General features: G+C 37.1%; 1 protein-coding gene and 1 pseudogene across 1 annotated transcript; both read left to right on the top strand.

Moving 5' to 3' along the window:
- LOC113109733 (protocadherin beta-16-like) overlaps window positions 1-11300 on the top strand; it is a 59442-nt pseudogene extending 48142 nt beyond the window's left edge.
- LOC113109742 (protocadherin gamma-C4-like) lies at window positions 1161-7905 on the top strand. Its single transcript, XM_026273484.1, has 4 exons — window positions 1161-2750; window positions 3637-3724; window positions 5209-5267; window positions 7823-7905. The coding sequence occupies exons 1-2, from the start codon at window positions 1295-1297 to the stop codon at window positions 3657-3659; spliced, it is 1479 nt and encodes a 492-aa protein (XP_026129269.1). The 5' UTR covers window positions 1161-1294; the 3' UTR covers window positions 3660-3724; window positions 5209-5267; window positions 7823-7905.
- Window positions 11301-19960: the final 8660 nt, after the last annotated feature.

The following is a 19960-nucleotide window of genomic DNA, read 5'->3' as shown; positions in this document are numbered from 1 at the left end:
CCTAAAAATTGGGATACTCCAATATCCTCGTATATGTACATAAACTCTGACAATGGAAGCATATTTAGCATGCATTCGTTTGACTTCGAAAAAATAAAAGTGTTTGAAGTCATCATTCAGGCTAAAGATCATGGTTCTCCATCTTTAAGCAGTAACGCGACCGTTCGTGTGTTTATTTTGGACCAGAACGATAATGCACCTGTTGTCATTTACCCGTCCACATCTATGGGGTCTGTCTCTCATCAGAGGATGCCCCGTTCTACTAAAGCAGGACATCTCGTTACTAAGGTAACAGCAGTGGACGCAGACTCGGGTCATAACGCCTGGCTGTTCTACAGGCTCGCGGAGGCCACGGACGCGTCTCTGTTCAGTGTCAATTTACATACGGGAGAGGTGAGGACAAAACGCGCTGTTTCAGAGCACGACGACTCCTCTCAGAGACTGCTGATAGAAATAAAGGATAATGAAGAACCGATCCAGTCCACCACAGTCACAGTGGATATATTAATAGAGGACGGCTTTCATGAGCCAGTCTCAGACTATAGAGAGAAAACGATCGAGCCCAACAAGAAAACTGGCAAAATTACATTATATCTGATCATCTCTTTGGCTTCGGTGTCCTTGTTTTGTATATTGACGTTTTTCATCTTACTGGTGAAATGTGCACGATGCAGTAGAATCTGCTGTATCAGGAGGACAAACTCTGAATACAAGAACCCCAACAGAAACCTGCAGATCCAGCTCAACACTGATGGGCCCATTAAGTATGTGGAGGTTCTGGGAGGAGACATGATGTCTCAGAGTCAGTCCTTTGGCTCCTATCTCTCTCCAATGTCAGAATTCAGTGATCTCACCCTCGTTAAACCCAGCAGCACCACAAACTTTACAGACACACTAAACGTGCTCGATGCGTCATTACCAGACAGCGCGTGGACGTTTGAGAGCCAACAGGTGAGACACATTTTACATTTATACATTTTGCATTATTTATGAGTAACTGAGAGAGTGACGGACTATCAGCACCTTGGACAGCTCCTTGCGCGCTTTTGTCTAAGCAAAGTAACTTTCCTCCAATAGAAACGCATGTTTTTATCCCCACCCCTTTAACGCTTCTCGTAGACCCGCACATGCTTGTTGCTCTTAAGAGCTGTATGGTAAGTTTAGAAACTTAGAACAAATGGTGGAGATCATGGATATAAAACAAATCCTGTTTCTCATTTACTAAACAACGTATAGTCGGGTTTAGAATATGCATGAATTAAACCCCCAAAGAAGTCTCTAGCTACTAGTGAAAATGGAGCTTAAAGAGCTTTTTCAGAGACATTTGGACTGGGCTGCAGTTTGGATTGTTTTTAACTCTTTGTGTTTTGCAACGCACGCTTCGGAACTTTTATATTCTACGGCTGAGGATTCTAAACCAGGGACAATTATTGGCCACTTGACTAAAGATTTAGGAATGGACGTTCATATAATGCTTAAAAGAGAGATGCGAGTCATATCGGAATCTAATGGTAATTATTTTGACATAGACCTGACATCTGGAGCTTTGGTGGTCAAGCAAACAGTGGACAGAGAGAGTATGTGTGGAGGAAGTTTACACTGTCACACTCGGATTCAGATTTCTCTTCAAACTCCTTTGGAAATGCACAGCGTTACGGTTGAAATTGTGGATGTTAACGACAACGCGCCACACTTCCAAAGTCGAAACACTTCTTTGGAAATTTCAGAAGCGGCTGCGCCAGGCACAATATTCCGCTTAGAAAGTGCGCACGACCCTGACGTGGGTGTGAATTCACTGCGCGCTTATTTTCTTAGTCAAAACGATTGTTTTATGTTAAAAGTAGACACTAAAAGCGACGGAAGCAAAATCCCAATCTTAGTCTTAAACAAGCCTCTCGACAGAGAAAAGACGAGCGAATATAGATTGATTTTAACTGCAGTTGATGGCGGCAGTCCAGAAAAGTCCGGCAACAGTGCCATTTTTATAAATATTCTAGATGTCAATGACAACGCGCCACACTTTCATAATCCTACAAAAAGAATCATGCTTTTAGAAAATTCACCTCATAGAGCGTTAGTTGCTACTCTTAATGCCTCTGATGCCGATCATGGTCAAAATGGTGAAATAACTTATACGTTTGATAAATACACTCCTGACAATGTGTTAAAACTTTTTAGCGTGGATTCTATGACTGGTGAAATTAGAGTTACAGGACTAGTCGATCACGAGCTCGCTAATATATATGACGTCACTGTTCTTGCTAGAGACAAAGGAATACCTCCCATGGAGGGCTCGTGCAACATCAAAATCGAGATTATTGATGTGAATGACAACACTCCTGCTATCAGCATTAATGTGGTTTCTCCAGTAATCTCTGAAAATGTGAGTTCAGGGACTGTCATTGCCCTGATCAAAGTCAAAGATGAAGACACAGGGGAAAATGGCGATGTGAGTGTGCACATTCCTTATGGGTTGCCTTTCAAAATGAGTTCGCCATATAAAGGGCTTTTCACTTTAATGACCGATGGACTGTTGGACAGAGAGGCTGTGGCTGAATACACTATTACTGTGACTGCCACAGACTCTGGTTCCCCACCCCGTTCCTCCCAGGAATCTTTTGTGTTACGTCTTTCAGATGTTAATGATAACCCCCCAGTCTTTTCACAGCCTTCCTACTCTGTGGACATAGCCGAAAACAATGCCCCAAATGCTCTCCTTCTGTCCGTGTCAGCCTCAGACCCAGATTTGGGTGAGAATTCCACTGTTTATTTCTCAATTTTAGAGAGCGAAGCTCTTGGAAGGTCTGTGTCCTCATATGTATATATAAACCCAGATAGTGGGCAGATATATGCCATGAGAAAGTTTGATTATGAGCAATTGAACGCTTTTCAATTCATAGTGCAGGTTCTTGATAGAGGAACTCCAGCTCAAAGCTCCAACACTTCGGTGCATGTATTTATTATAGATCAAAATGATCATCCTCCTGTCCTTATATACCCTGCACCCCCATTTGATGGGACACTGCAGTTTTTGGTACCTAGCACAGCTGGCATTGGACACCTACTCAATCGCATCACATTCGTGGATGGCGATAGTGGCCACAATGCTTGGTTATTTTACAGTCTCTCGGGGCATGATGCTGAAATGTTTCATATAGGTGCACATACTGGAGAGCTGCGTACAGCCCGTAGACTTACAGCAGAAGACAGCAAGTCTGTTTTTAGCTTCATTGTGATTGTAAAAGATAACGGCAGGCCTTCTCTCTCCACTAGCATGGTAGTTAACATCACCCTAGCTGAGAAAGCTTCAGATGTCTCTTCTGAACGTATTAGCTCTATCTCAACAAGTCCAAAAGGGTCTAACCTCACTCTGTACCTTATAATCATACTATCCTTCGTTATTACAGTCTCATTCCTGGTTATAATTTTTTTGGTGGTGCGCTGGCTAAGTCACCATGGTTATGTTATGTGCCTCATGCAAAAATTCGGTTTCAAGCACACACCTCGTGAGCACCAACACAATGACCTCCACCTGCAGCTAAATACTGATGGTCCTATTAGATACATGGAGGTCGTGGGGGCCTCTCGGGATTTCAACAAACACAAATACACGCATGGTTTCTCCACTATCTCCAGCAGGAGCGACTTTGTGTTTGTAAAGGCCCCACAGAGCACTCTAGGCATGCGACTGTCAAAAAGACTCTTCACTCACTCACTCATGAAGGTGAGATTTTCAGAAAATATTACCTTATATACATTTTAAAAGTTTAGTGTCAGTAAGATTTATTTAATGTTTGATGAGACAGAAGTCTTCTATGCCCATCTTATTTTTATCTTAAACACATTTAAATGGCAATACAGTGAAATATTATTATAATTTTAAGTAACTGTTTTGTATTTTTATTTTTATTTTTTTTTTACATATTTTACAATGTAATTTATTCATGTGATAGCAGCCATTACTCCAGTCTTCGGTGTCATATGATCCTTTTTTTTTGTGGAAACCGTGATACATTATTTTCTTTCTTCAGGATTATATGCTGAATAGAATGTTCAAAAGAACAACATATATGTGAAATAGAAATATTTTGTACAATTGAAAGTGTCTTTATTGTCACTTTTGGCCAATTTATGCATCTCTGCTGAACAGAAGTATTAATTTATTTTAAAAATTCTTACTGACACCAAATTTTGATGGGTAGTGTATGCAGTTACTTTCCGTTAAGTAAAAAATGTTTGCATATGTTAGTGAAACAAATGATACATGATTCATATATTTGTAGTATTAATTTTATTGTCACCATTTCTCAAAATCATTTTTAGTTATATGGAAATCATGCTGTGTATGTCATTAATGGCTCTAGTTACTATTACTCACATTTTGGACTAAGCACTCTATAATGCCAAGTGTATTAAGAATCGGGCCACAATCTGAGCTTTTTCTAGACCAAATGACTCAGCAGAGAATTTAACTGTATAAATCTGAGAAGAATTATGACCGAAAATATTGTGTTCCAATGCTCAAGTGAGGTGAGGCAGATTGTTACAGTCAATATGATTTACAAAGCAGAAGCAGTTGTATGAAGTTGTATGCATACAGTTCCGAATAGCAGACAGTCTCTGTGGAATCTATAATAGAGTTTGTAGGACCAAAGTGGGATATTGCACATGCTTGAATGCTATCTTGCAACACAATGACTCAACTCAGTGTAGGGAGATGCAATATAATTGTATGGGAAACTAAGGAAAATATGACAAAGTGATGAAAAAATCCAAAGAGGGTTGATATTTTAGCCATAATCCTCCTACAAGTTAGCTCATATTTTGTTTGATACAGACCTATGTATACTCCTCATGTACATGCACTCATGCGTGACAGCAACATGATCGAAGTTTCAATTATTCACACTCTCCCATAACCTATTTTCTACTTTATGTTCTTCTTTGTTGCTGTTTGTAACCACTGCCTTCAACTTTTTTTTTTTTCTGTATCAGCAAATGTGAAGTTTCAGAAAACAGTCCTGAGGAAAAGCTGAGGAAGTGCACCAAAATGTACTTTGCTGTCAATAATTCAAATTTGTGTTTCAGAACTGCAACCTTCTAGGACAGGATGGAAGGACCTGTGATCCAGGATGGACCAATAGTGGATATGAATCTCTATGACGAACAAACGTATTGACAAATCTCTCTTTTTTTCTTATTTTCAAGCAAAATCCACCTAATGCTGACTGGCGATTTCCTCCAAACCAGAGGCCTGGACCCAGCGGGTAAGTGTTGGATTCAGTTTATGTGTCTAGCAAAACCTATAAATACATTTGAGATCATCCACGTGGTAATACGTACACTGTTTTGTAATAATTTTCATTTAATCTCTCTGATTGGAATGAGATAATAAAAGAACAAAGTCTGGGATTACCTGTCAACAGTTGAGTGCCTACATTTTTGGTGGCCACTATATTAATCTAGTCAGCAGGAAGAGTTGAGTAATACCAAATACCTTCTAAAATGAACAAATAATAATAATATACTTAAAAAAAACTAAAGTATTAATACATTTTTCAGCAACCGAGAGAGATGACGTGTGGTGGAGTCTTGCAAATACCAAAATATCTAGATTAGAAAATGCAGTAATTTAGTAATGTTCCTTCCTTCAGTGTTTTCAAAATCTGAGATTACCTGAAAATATTTGAGTGACTAAATGTTTGATGGTCACTGTCTTCTGCATTTAGTCAGCAAGAATAGTTAAGAAAACAATATTTATAGATACAATCTATATTAGAGTCTTACATAATTTACAAATTTTCCTTCCATATAGACATATAGAGTGTTTTCATCTTTATATTTAGCCCATTATCACCATTATATAAATATTAAAAATGCCAAAGACAATTTACTATAATCGTGCAAAAATAAACACTGTAGAGAAATTCTGCAAAAGAAATAAAGTCCTCCAAAAGTAAAATCCTACAAAACAAATCCTGTGAAGAATATCCTGCAAAAGAAATGACATGGGTGGGAAAAACCTGCAAATACACCAAATATATTATGACAGCAATCAGTGTGAACCAACTTCCTGTGAGACACAACGTCTTGAGTATGTAAGGTTTAAAGGTGAAGGAAACCCAAAGACATTCTCACCCATCCATGTGCTCTGGTCAGACGCAGGGTGATTAAGTGACAGCTGCATGCTCCTGTGCTTATGTTTCAGCCAACACAGGTTCCACACCCTGCAGCAGAGATGGACTCCATACGAGAAGTCCAGGTAGAGTGAAGGCGAAGAGAAGGCTAGTGTGTGGTAGCGTTTGACTTCACCTGGTGTAGCCTTCTAGTGGAATGCTGTGTTTAGGTCTTACAGATTATGTGTCCTGCAGCTTCCAGCGACATGCTGTCCAGTCTACACATATAAATGTGAACACAAATTACATGCAGTTGGTTCATTTGAGGATAAGGCTTTTGGATGTGTGTGTATCGCTGAGAGCTGTTTGTTGCATCTTGCTCTGCGGGTTGTCATTGCAGTGTGTTTACCTGTGCTTAGTAAACTTGTTTGTTCCAATTTGATTTGTTTTGGCTTTGTAGAGCCAAGTCTGTGAAGTCTGTCCCTAAAGAGTAGAGAAAAATTTCTGTCCTTATGTACGGACTTTGCTATCAATCTGTTTGTGTGGGCAGAGAAAGAGAGTAAAAATCTGCTTTTTAGTTATGCCATTTTAAAACTGAGCAGCCTGTAATAACCAAAATATACTTAAAGTGATAGTTCACCCCCCCAAAAAAAAAGAAAAAAAAAAAGAATGACCTTGTGTCATTCCAAACCTGTATGACTTTTTCTTCTTAGAAACACAAAATATTCAACAAACTACTCAAACTTGCATCTTTGAAAAAAAAAAAAAAAAAAAAAAAAAGAATAAAAATTTCAACCCAAATTAAAAACACATTGAAAGACTTTAATATAAGGGCATCGTGCACATTTTCCTAATAAACGTATTTTCCTTTGTCCATTAACATACTTATCTGAAGCTTATCAGAAGATCTTTTTTTATTATTACTTTTTATTTATTTTTGACAGCTTTAATTTGATCGGACAGTACTCAAAATAACAGAGTAGACAATAGCTTGAGGGACAAACTATAAACCTTTATGACAATTGTTTAATTAAATAATAATGATAAAAAAAAATCTACACTGTAAATACTCAAATTTACATTTGCTGATATGTTTACATGTTTTATAAGCCTGAGAACATCAATTGACCGAAACGTTGCTAAGCTAATAACATTTTCCAAGGATGCAATTTTGAGTGCTGTTTAGGTGTTTTTTATTCATTTATTTATATATATCTGGTCTATACTAGACTGCATATGAATTGGATATGCGAGGCACTATATTTTCTATTTAGCATTTTACAGATGAAAATAACGTTTATACAGGTTTGAAATAACATGAGGGTGAGTAATTGAAAAAAAAAATAAAATAGGGCGCGCTAACCCTTTAAATAATGCTAATTGTGACTTGATTGAAGGGCAAAGTGTATTTGTTGTCAAGCCACATGGCATAAACAGACACAACTGTATTCTGATCAATGTATCTGTCTGTTTACTTCATGTCTACCACTGCTTCTTCGACTTTAGCTTCCATTTTCAGACTACACTGCACTGTCCTGCCCTGTCACACAAAATGGCTGTCTCAGCTAATGAACCGGGTACATTTATGCTAGCAAACCCAGTGGCTGCTGTTCTCATATATGTGTGAGAGGAGAAATGCGAGTAAAAAGCACCATGAATGTGTTTGAGTGTGTGTTGAGTCACTAACCCTGTTCTCTGTCATATAGGGCTGGAGCTCGTCCTGATGAGGCAGGTGCCAGCGCTGGCGTGATCGCAGGAACAGGACCGTGGCCCAACCCCCCTACCGAAGCTGAACAGCTCCAGGCGATGATGGCAGCAGTGAACGGTGAATCTCAATCTCACTTATTATTCCATCTTTTTTAAAAAGAGAGTGAATAAGAGAATGAGGAGAAAGCATTAGCACAGACTCGAACCAGAAATAAAAGCATAGCCAACAAGATAAACATTTTCCTTATAAAGTGAAGAAAAAATCTGCCAGAGATATCATTCATGCTGATCAGCTTTACAAGCAAAAATTTCATGATAATCTTACTGATTAAGCTAATTAAGGAACCCGTTGGGGGCAAATCAGCCCAGCAGCATCCAAAACACATCATATGCTGGACTTTACAGCAAGGAAGTATGTCCACTATATTGTATTGGATGTATCAGTACTCAAGATTAGATTCTGAAGACCGGTAATAACTGGATGATGTAAGGAAAGAGGGAGATAAGTAGTGAGTGAGAGAAAAAAGAGAAGAGAGAGTGTGTCTTCCAGAGTAAAATGCATCTCACTATTTATTGACTGTTAGAGAGTCAAATTAGTTGAGTGTAAAGAGACAAAGGAGCCTTTTTCCTCTCCACAGCTGCAGTCAGAATGACTGTTCTGATGTTGTTCTCTAGCCTAGATGACAGTCTGTGCTCTTTTAATGTATCTGAAGTGTTTTACGAAACAGTCACGAAATCTACTCTTTTTTTTTTTTTTTGTAAGTAAACTTAAAATTATATATAGTTCATAGGTCATCATTTACTCACCCTCAAGTTGTTCCAAACCTGTAAGAGTTTCTTCAGCTGTTGAACATAAATGCGGTTATCCAAACAGTTGCCGGTAGCCATTGACTTTCATAGTATGAAAAAAATAAAAATACTATGGAAGTCAATGGCTACCATCAGCTGTTTGGATACCAACATTCTACACAATGTGTTCAGTAGAAGAAAGAAACTCAGCAACTTAAGGCCGAGTAAATTATGTCATAGTTGTGGTTATTTTTTGTGTGAGCTATCCCTTTAAGTAGCCTTTTATTTAATTAATATCATGTAAATCTGCTGTTTAGAAATTATGCTTGTATGTACAGTACACTACAAGTTCAGTACTGTTAAGCGCACTTCTTTTTAATGTGTGGGTTTGGTTAGGTTAACAATTTCATGACTATAATTTAATTATGAATTTGTGAAAAAAGGAACAGATTTTTGATGTGGTAACAAAGGCAGAACTGCCTCAGTGCTGTTAGATGACGATGCCACTTCCATTTGCAATGCATTTCACAAGAACTGTGAAAATGTTTTCACTGTGTTATTCCTGTATATACATGTCTTCAGTTCTCTAAGCACGTTGCTGAGTATGTGATGTGTGTCGATGTTACGGCATACATAATGCATGGGGGGATGGGCAGGCAGAAGCAGGTCACTAAGGGAGCTGCAATGCGGTTTCTGAGTGACTGAATTATGAGCTCTGTGCCGAACCAACCCATCTATAACCTTACCCATCTCTCTGTCTCCTGTTCTTTTCCTGTCTCTATACCTCCTTCTATTTCCTCTTTCTTTCTCATCCTAACGTTCCTCTCAGAAGCAAGTGAAGCCGCTGCAACTCTCGGCCCTCGCTACAATCCACAGTATGGCCCAGACTACCGCCAGAACGTCTACATCCCAGGCAGCACCGCTACCCTCACGGCCAACCCTCAGCAGCAGGTACCCCAGCAGGCCCTTCCCCCTCCCCAAGCCCTTCCTCCTGTCGAAGCCCCCAAGGCAGCTCAGACGCCCGCCAGCAAGAAGAAGCCTACTAAGAAAGACAAGAAGTAAGACAGAAGCGTGGAAGCACTATCAGAGCTGCAGAAATATGTCGCAAGGATCTGAGCATCTCCCCTCAAAAAAAAAAAAAAAAAAGGAAAAAAAGGAAACAGTTTAAAGTTTGTTTAAAGAATCAACCATCTTTAGATTTAAGGCTCTTTTTTAGTGAGGTTTTTATTTGTTTGTCTTAGATTTCCTCATTTTTATTTATTGTATTTTGACTTGTATTACAATATCTTACTCAATAACCCCAAAAATGAAGTATTTACTGTTTTGCTGTCGATGAAACAGAAAGAATGACTGAACAAGAGGAGGTGTGTTCAGATCCCTGAAGCTCTTCAGATAACTGTCCTGTAAATAGCATTACTAAAACAAGAAGAAAATATACATTTCTTCTTTTATTTTTTCTAAATGTCATGTTTCAGCCTTCTTTTTGTGATTTTTTTTTTCTCTCGATGCAAAGTAGATGCTTCTTGTGGTTACAAAATGTAACGCTTGTAGGCTTTTTAACAATGTGCCACAACTCTCACCTTGACTGGATGAAGGTTTTGAGCTGAACTATGCAGTGAAATGGGGATACTAAGAAAAAAGAGGGCACAAGAAAGTTAATTTAATTAGATCTCGGGGTAAGAGGATACATTTATGTTCGGTGAGACACTGTTGGCATGGTATTTAAAAATAGATTCAGTCTTCATTAACTTCTTAATAGCTAGTTAAGCAGAGCTGAATGTTAGGTTAACAACATTAACTATTCTTTGCATTTATTTCCTGTTAGCTTGGTAAAAGAATCCTAAAAATGCAAGAAAAGATTATCTCAATTTTTTGTCAAAGTAAATGCACTAAGAGTTAATGGAAAACTTGAAGTAAATTAAAAAGAAAGAAACAAAGAATGAACATGTGGAAAGACTAATGACTAACTTCAGTGCAACACTGTACTTGAATGGATCTTAGATGGAAGGATTCTGTCCATTGTTCTGCACCAACCATAGTGTATATAAAATGTGTAACCTGTCTGTACAAACATTAGAGCCACAAGGGCTGGCTGTTACAGGAATGTTTCAGTATTTTTAATAAAAAGCAACAACAACAACAACAAAAGATAGAAAAAAGATCAAGTGTACTGTTGTAGGAAGAAAACCTTCAAAATCATTAACTAACCAAACTGTACATATACAACTTCTGAAAACACGCAATCGTAGCTTAAGGCTTGTGCAGTATGTGCATATTTTTGTGGTTTTCCCCCTTGATTACACTTTGAACTTTCCTTTTCTCCAGTCACCTAAAACTTTGAAAGATAACATATTATACTTACTGTCTTTAGAGTACCACCCCTCCCCACATCTTGCTGTACTTTTCTGTGCTTGTAATTCCAATCAGTCGGTAATGATACTGGAATGCCACTTCTGTCTGTTTGACTATGAATATCTATCTATCTATCTATATATATATATATATAAATGTCTGTCTGCTGCTTGGCTACTTTTCCTGTATTTGGCTGTGATTCCTTTTAAAGAAATGCTTAGCACCTCATGTTACCCTTTTTGTTTTTGTTAGCTAACATTTATATTGCTGTTGATTTATGTTTTACTTTATTATTGGAACACTTACATTTGAAATAAAATTTTGTCAGAACTCACAGTCACGGCTGAGCTGTATTTTTGGAATTGCTTTGTCTGTGAACACAGTTGTGGACATCCGACTCATATCCAACTATATTCAAAAAGTTGGGGTCTGTAAGGTATTTAAAAGAAACTGCTACTTTCATTCTGCAAATATTAAACAAACTGACCAAAAGTGACATTAAAAGGCAATAAAATAAATAAATAAATAAATAAAATAAAATAAATACAGTTCCTGGACATTTATTGTAAGAAAAAAGTATTAAATAGTTATTTTCAATTGTAATCATATTTCACAATATTATTATTTTATTATTATTATTATTATTTTCTTAAATAAATGCACCCTTTACAAGCTTAAGAGACTATGGGCCCTATTTTAACGATCTGAAACGCAAGTGTCAAAGCGCGAAGCGCAAGTAACTTTGTGGGCGGGTCTCGGCGCTGTTGCTATTTTCCCGGCGGGATAAATGGCTCTTGCGCCCGGCGCAAATCTAAAATGGGTTGGTCTGAAGTAGCTTCATTATTCATAGGTGTGGTTTGGGCGTAACGTGAAATAAACCAATCAGAGCGTCATCCAACATTCCCTTTAAAAGCAGGTGCGCAAGTTCCATTATGGATTGCTATTATTATGGCGTATTTACCAGGCGCACGCCAGGAGCGGTTCACAGCCGAGGAGACTGATGTTCTTGTAAGAGCAATGAAAGACAGAGAAGTTGTGTTGTATGGGGATGGGAGAAACCCACCCAAAATAGCGTCGGTTAAACAGGCGTGGGAGGAAATAGCCACAATTGTTTCATCGATTTTTTTTTTCCTGGTTCTTGACGGACAAACCAATTTGTCAGATGTCCTTATATACATATATGACCTCAAACAGGTCTGATCCTTAATTACTACAATTAGCCTGAATAATTTGTAAGCTAGATTTATGCCTATTTTTTCACATCTTCGTGGCACACCACAATGATTTCCGTCATCTCATGTGTTAATATTTTTTTTTAAGTGTAACAATTTATGATTTGCAAAAATAACTGTTGCATCTGTGTAGATTACATGAGCAAAGTGTATGCGCGTTGTGCACGCTATACATTATGGTCAAGCATGCGCCCTTAAAATAGCATAATGAACAACGCGCAACGCGCCACTGACTTTAGACTAGTTTTTTTCTGGTCAGTGGCGCAATTGTTTAATGGTACAGCAAAATAGCACCAGGGATTGTTTGCGCCGGAACACGCCTCCTTTTTTGCGCTGAACCGCCCAGGGAGCGCAAGTTCATTCACTAGTTTAGCGACGTGCTTCTGTGGAGGGAAAAGCGCGCTTTGCGCAGGTGCAAAATAGGAATGACACATGCGTCGGTGTACAAAGTCAATTGCGCTGGGTGCAAGATAGGGCCCTAAGTTTTGAATGGTTGTTTATGAACAAGTTTAATGACTCATAATCACATTTATATTTTAAGGTCATTGTCATGAAACTCATGAATTACTATGTATTAAACAGTTGCATGTTTTTTTTTTTTATTCAGGAAAACAGTAAATTAAAATAACTTAAAAAGAATATAATCAATGCACATCAAAAAATCAATGCACATTGTATTTCGTTGCACTGCATTAATAAAACAAAGTATATAAAATATATAATAATAAATAAAAACAATTATATATAATATATATATATAATTGTTTTCATTTATTATTATATATTTTATATACTTTGTTTTATTAATGCAGTGCAACGAAATACAATGTGCATTGATTTTTTTTCAGGATGTGTTTGTGACCCATTTAAAGAATCATTATTGATTCAGGTCAGAAAGAAGAATAAGAATGTTGGCGTCAGAAGGAAGGAGCTCTGCAGAGATTTCCGAAGTAGGGCATCAGCTCTTGTTCTGGTGTATCCATATATAGCAGAGACACAGCCTACGTGTACAGAGGCACTCCAAATGATAGAGAAACACGACTCTTCACATTACTACTAACTGAAGACTTTCCAGAAAACCGTCCAATCAAAAGATGAATAAAACTGGCTGATGTATTCTAAAGCCCATGCAAGATCTTAAACACCTGCTCATATTAAAGCATTTGAAATATTTAATTACTTCAAAACCATTAACCCAATCTGCTATTCGTACGTTCAGGGACATTAAGAGTAATTGCTGCTTTGTCTAAATGAATTGTGGGGGAAATTATTGCTCTCATTTTCAGCTTAAAAAAAAAAAAAAAACATAACAAAACAAAAAAAACACATAGAACATGTATTCACCTGACTCACCAGCTATTACAAACCAACATATATTGAAATGTTATGAACAAAGTGTCAGCCACACACAATAATGTAGGTTTCTATGTTAAAGTGACTACTGATGTAACTAGTAATGCTACCTCCAGTCCAGAGAGTGGTTTGAAGTGAAGGTCACGCGATCTTGGATTCACTTACACAATCACATTATAGATTGTATCAAGTAAAGCCGAGAACATGGTCAAATTAGATGAGTTTCTTTAAAGGTTTAACCCTCCATTTCATTAAAGCAGACCTGCTCTCAGCCAAGCCATTTCCTCTCCCCCACAAAATGGCCGTCATCTCACACAACTGCAGCCGTTGCCTTGGTGATGAGAGAAGGACTCCAATATTCTGAGAAACAGCAGCATGCGATCAGAATCAGTCGTGTGAGATGCACATAATACAGCCTCCACATGCACAGCAAACAACACAAATCACTGACCTCATTGGGGTGAACAGAAATATCCAGTATACAAAATCATTTCTTACAATTCCATTAGCTCAGTTTTTAGATAGGACACAGTCTTAGCCTTAAATAAACCAACAAAAAAGCAGATTAGAGGTTAGATATTCTATACATCGGATATATTATTTACCAGAACTATAAGGACTATCTATCTGCCATTATTGTTTGCACTATCCAATTGAAGGTGTTACAGCTATATAAAGCTGTCCCTACATAATCTGTCTAAGATGTTGTATCAGGACATGATAGCATTAACACACTGCTTCAGACGGGCAGCACTCCAAGACAGCAGCTGCTTCAGCCCTAAACTCTCCATTTCCTCTCTGCCACAGAGATTCTGCAGAAAATCAGCAACTCAACAAAATCACACGCAGGGCGGCATGAAAGACCAACCACTGCTGCTGACAGAGAACAAATAATATTCTACACACTCACAATCAATCAATCAATCAATCTATCTATCTATCAATATATCTATACAAACACAGTAGCTAGCTAGCTAGCTAGCTAGCTAGATAGATAGATAGATAGATAGATAGATAGATAGATATATTGATTGATTGATATAAGGTTCAAAACAACAGCATTTGTTTGAAATATAAATATTTTGTAACATTTTAAATGTCTACTATGAAACAACATAAACAAAAAAAAAGTATATTAATAAACATTTCACGAATCTGTTGTTTCTTAAAAATAAATATAAAAATGTACATATAATAATTATAATTATTTTCATGATTATGATTATTTTTATTATTGCTCCAAATAATACTTTTCTATACATAAATACATACATACATAAATCGAAGGCTTCACTATCTGGCAACATTCAATGGCACCGTTTAGGCGGTTCAATCAGAGCTGCCTGCATAAACAAAGTCATTGATCAGAGCCTGTAAATCACGTGGCCTTGCCAGTAAATGCCCCGCACAAACAGAAGCATTGTTACGCATGAGCAGGGCAGATGGTCTTTTCAGCTGCCATTGCACAGAGCCACCGGTCATTCCATCAGGGAAAGGTTGGTTCCTCTTAGAACACTGCAGATAATTATTCATAATAGATCAGCTGACCAATAATGTCCTTCACACTCATCAGATAGTTTCTTTCAAATCATTCAAACTTTAAAAATAACTTGTTCAGGTGGCTCTAATGTACTTCTCAAAAGAGCTACAATAATTTGCTCACAGAACTGCATGACGGATGGTTTGGTGTTTTTTTTTTTTTTTTTTTTTTTTGGATGCAGATTTGTTGCATCTCTTTGCTTTGTAAGACAGCACTGAAGTCATTCAGTGGGAAAACAAGAGCCGGAATAAAAGGACTCCATCTGCCAGGCGAACGAGCGCCCGGACCCCACCCCTCCGTTCCGTTCCTCCCCCCACTTTGCTCACACACAGGGAAAATGGAGTCAACAGCCTCAAAAAAAAAAAAAACCCTGCAGCTGCCGTTGCCATGGAAACAAGGCTGTTAGCCGAGCCCGCCCCCCAACACAGGGATTTTGAGCATCCAAAAAGACATTTTGAGACCTTAAGAGAACAGGAGGGGGGTGGAGTGACTGTCTTTCTCTTCATCTGGTCATGAGGATTGGTAGAGAAAGATGAAATCCAAAAGGAAATGAATCATATACAAATCAACAAGGAAACAATGAGTCAACTGTGCCTTCACAAAAAAAACCTGCAAAAAACCTCTTTACTTACTGTTGCTATGTTCGATATATCCGACTCTCTCACTACACATGATTGTCTCACGCAGTATGAAAAATACTTGGCAAAGCGAAGAGGAGACAGACAAGACAGTGCAGGTTACTTCTGGTATGAAACTAGGTCTCAGGTTTCAAACTGTCATTTTGTAAGAAATTCAAACAATAAATATAGTTTAATGAGTCATGACAGATCGCTGTAGCGCCTCAATTCAAGCCGTGCGTGAACCGATCATATTTTTATATTTACAAAATAAACATAAATGAACATCAGAAGGTATTATTGCAACCGTGGAAAGACGTCAGTACACATCATTTTTTCATGTTAAAGTCCACCAAAGATAATCTACTTTTCTGTCTAATTTGTTTTTTGTCGGACACAATGGTGGAATCTATGTTATGATTGGTCAGATCGCCTGTCAATAATACTCTTTGTGAAGGGACAATTCAGGGCTGAAGTAACAGAATCAAATATAGACGTCTAGAAAATCACCACCAGCAACTGTAGCTAAAACATGAAACTTAGAAAATTGTCCTTTCTTCCCTTTAGGCATTTAGCAGATTGCAAGGAGTGTGAAATATTCATGAAGTCGTCTAAGAAAAGCAATGCTTCGTTGCCCCATTAGCGCAACATGACGTCAGCTTTTCCTGTGTACCACCACCAGCAGTTTCCTCTTTCTCTCTCTCTCCTTTCTCCCAAATACCTTCCTTTTTTTCTGCTATACAGTTTCTTTCAAAGGCTGTCTATATTTATAGATTCTTGTCAGTGGAGTGGGTCCTTGTCCTATATAATATTCATAGACCGCAGAGGCTCCGCAGAGCATGGGTTCATAAAACTGCTCTGTCCCCCACTTCCATCCACCGTGGCCGTTTCCATAGCAACCTTGCATCCTTAAAGCTATGTGCCAGTATGCATTTCACTACCACAGGCTTCTAGCCCGAGCTTAACCCACCTGTGCAGCAGCTGTGAGCATTTTGCAGGTCAGTGGAGTAGGAAATGTACTGAAAATAATCATATGCAACCCACTAAGTCTATTGTCTTTCTTTTAGCTCTGTGCCAAAAACTATCATGTTTAAAGCTGCATACAGTGTGGCATCAGTGTAAGAAGATTATTGTCGGTCTGCACCATCCCCCTTTACTCCTTCTGATCATATTTCTTCTGAATATCTCCTTCATGTTTCCTTGCAGGCTTTTATTATTTTATTATTTGTCTTTTTTTCTTTTTTTTTTCTAGCAGGTATCAAAGTATGTATGGCACGCATGGAGAGATGCCTGCAGCATGTACACACAACCACAAACACACACACACACACACACACGGGGGAGAGGAACCTCATCATGAACAAGGAGCAAGGTAACTATGGCAACAGACAAAGAAGGGATGACGACATTTCGTAGGGTGAACAGTGGAAAGAAAATAGCTTGCAATAAAAGGATAATCTTTATTTTTATACTGTGTCAAATACAATGAGGAAGAAAATGTCAACTGATTCTTTTCAATTAAATCTCTAATAGTTTATTTAATTTGTAACACTTTACAATAAGATTCTATAAGGTAACATTACAGATATAATGTATATAATATTTAATTACACAATACAATACAAAGTTAATTACACAATATAATACATGTAGTTTAATATATTTGTATATAATATTTATAGTATAACAGAAATAATAATAATAATACCCTTTGTATAAAAACAACAACAATAATATTAAATGTATTTGTTAACATTTACTAATTTGTTATATTAGAGATATAAATGGATGTGTGTGCAATATATAAATGTATAATAATAATATGAATTAATTATATGAAATTTACTTTGTGAACATTTACTGTTTTTGTTTCTAATTCTTACATATTTTTTTCAACATGTATAAATTAGATTGATATAATTTCTTATGAATTCATATGAATTAACAATGAACAAAAATACATATTTTATGAATAACTTTTATATAATTAATAATGTTAGATTACATTAATAATGTAATTATATATTTATAAATGTATATAGAAACAAGTACTAGTTTACTACAGTTTATTGATATGCAATTTTTTTTTTTTTTAGCATTGTGTTATTTTACTAATGTCCACATATAATCTTTATCAAAATGCATTAATTAGATTCACATCATCTCTTATGAACTTATAGGAAGTAACCAACAAACAATAATGAAACAACCTGATTTATAAATAATTTTATATAATTAATAATGTTATATTACATTGATAATGTAATTATACATTTATACATGTATATTGAAACAAATAAGTATATAATAATAATAATAATAATAATAATAATAATAATAATAATAATAATAATAATAATAATAATAATAATAATAATATATTGATAAATTATTTGAACCCAATGCAGACAAAAATTTTTGTTCATTTCTAGTTCATGATATCTAACATGAATGAGCTAATTTAATAGTTCATTTAATCTTTAATGCCATTATCAGATAAAACAAAAGTGAAAAATGTTTAGTACAACACTTGATTTTTTTTTTTTTTTCAAATCTGACCAAATCTGTCAAATACAGGCATAGACTTTCATTTTACACACAGCAAAGAGGAAACTATAAGGAAAATATATAATAAACCATGCTGGTCCATTGTATATAGTGCTTACATAAACAAATTTGTATAGAGTGTGTTATTCTCTGATGTGTGTGCTATAAAAATAATAATAAAAATAAAAAAAAAATCTCTGTTTTTCTTTTTTTTTTCATTTTTAATAATCATGGCAAAACAGCTGTGAGTGGGTGAGGGGGTGAGCGTGGGTAGGGCTTAACCGTTCAGTCGGTCACTAGAGAAATGTGTTGTTGTCTGTGCAGGGCCTGCCCTCCCCTATTCCTTTATGTAGCCTGATTACGCCTCCCTGCCGTCTGATTGTGGGTCGAGCAACTGACTGGACTGATGTCACAGTCGATACAAGCCGGCAAAGAAAAAGGGAGAGACAATATACTGTAATCTAGTTCTGTCAGTCAGCGAGTCGCTCTGATGCACACAGCTTGATCAGACAAACCTAAAGTAACAGATACTCATACAGTTGATCAAACTGATACGCACAGGCTGAAGCCTTCAAGAGGATGTGACCTCACACAGTGACCCACCCTGTCATCATATCAATCACATCAGCCCTGACTATGACCATGAAAACTGCCCTACATTCACATACTAAACTATCGTGCAGCAGAAAGTGGGTGTTTTTTCCTGGAGCGATTCATGCATGAATTATGTGTGGGCGGTAATGTGGTGAATCCTTACACAACATACATCAAACGGAAACTGTACAATATCACCTACCACTGGAAATACTTTGCTCACATAACCAGTGATTCATTTTCAGACATAATTCAAGTGCCCCGAATGTATTTGGGCACATATGCATTAATTATGAATCTAATAGCATCACAGTAATAGCCATTTCTGCAATAAACTGCATTTTAGAGGCTGTATTAAGTAAAAGCAGAGCAACTGTGAACGTGTTCCACTAATATTTGACATCCAGGAAGTGTCTAAAAGAAGTGTGAACTTTCTTTGAAATGCATGCCACAAGGTTTGATATCTAATGCAAAAACATATATTTATTTAGTTCACTTGCAGTCACTCCATTCGTAAACCACCACTGTTATCACATCCACTGGCTTCTCTGTATTTGAATGTGAACATGAGGTGATGATGAGGTGACGGACGCCATTTTGTGGGGTTAGCCTGAAGCTAATTGAGTTGTGACAGACTGACAGATGAAGGGCAGAGTGATGAGATAAGATGCCTCTCTCTTTGGTTCTGCTCTAAACAGCCATGCAAGTGTGATTCCACACTGTACACGCTTTACACACAGCCATGTAATCTGAAGCGTGTGTTTGCGATTGCTCTCATAAAGGCTAATGAGGGTGACTGTAAAATAACAGGGATGAAGACGTCTTTTCAGATGAACAGACTTCCTATGCTCATCAAAAAAGAATAAAGAATATCTATCTATCTATCTATCTATCTATCTATCTATCTATCTATCTATCTATCTATCTATCTATCTATCTATCTATCTATCTATCTATCTATCTATCTATCTATCTATCTATCTATCTATCTATCTATCTATCTATCTATCTATCTAATGTTGCTGACTTCAACAAAAGGGGAGACAACAGTAGGGACCTTGTTTCTCTCACAAGGGTGAGTTGTTTTACCTGGAGACTCCCACACACTTCCTC

Source organism: Carassius auratus, chromosome 10 (assembly GCF_003368295.1).
Source record: "Carassius auratus strain Wakin chromosome 10, ASM336829v1, whole genome shotgun sequence".
NCBI lineage: Eukaryota > Metazoa > Chordata > Actinopteri > Cypriniformes > Cyprinidae > Carassius > Carassius auratus.
The sequence above is the reverse complement of the archived record's forward strand: the minus strand, read 5'-3'. Positions and strand labels throughout refer to the sequence as shown.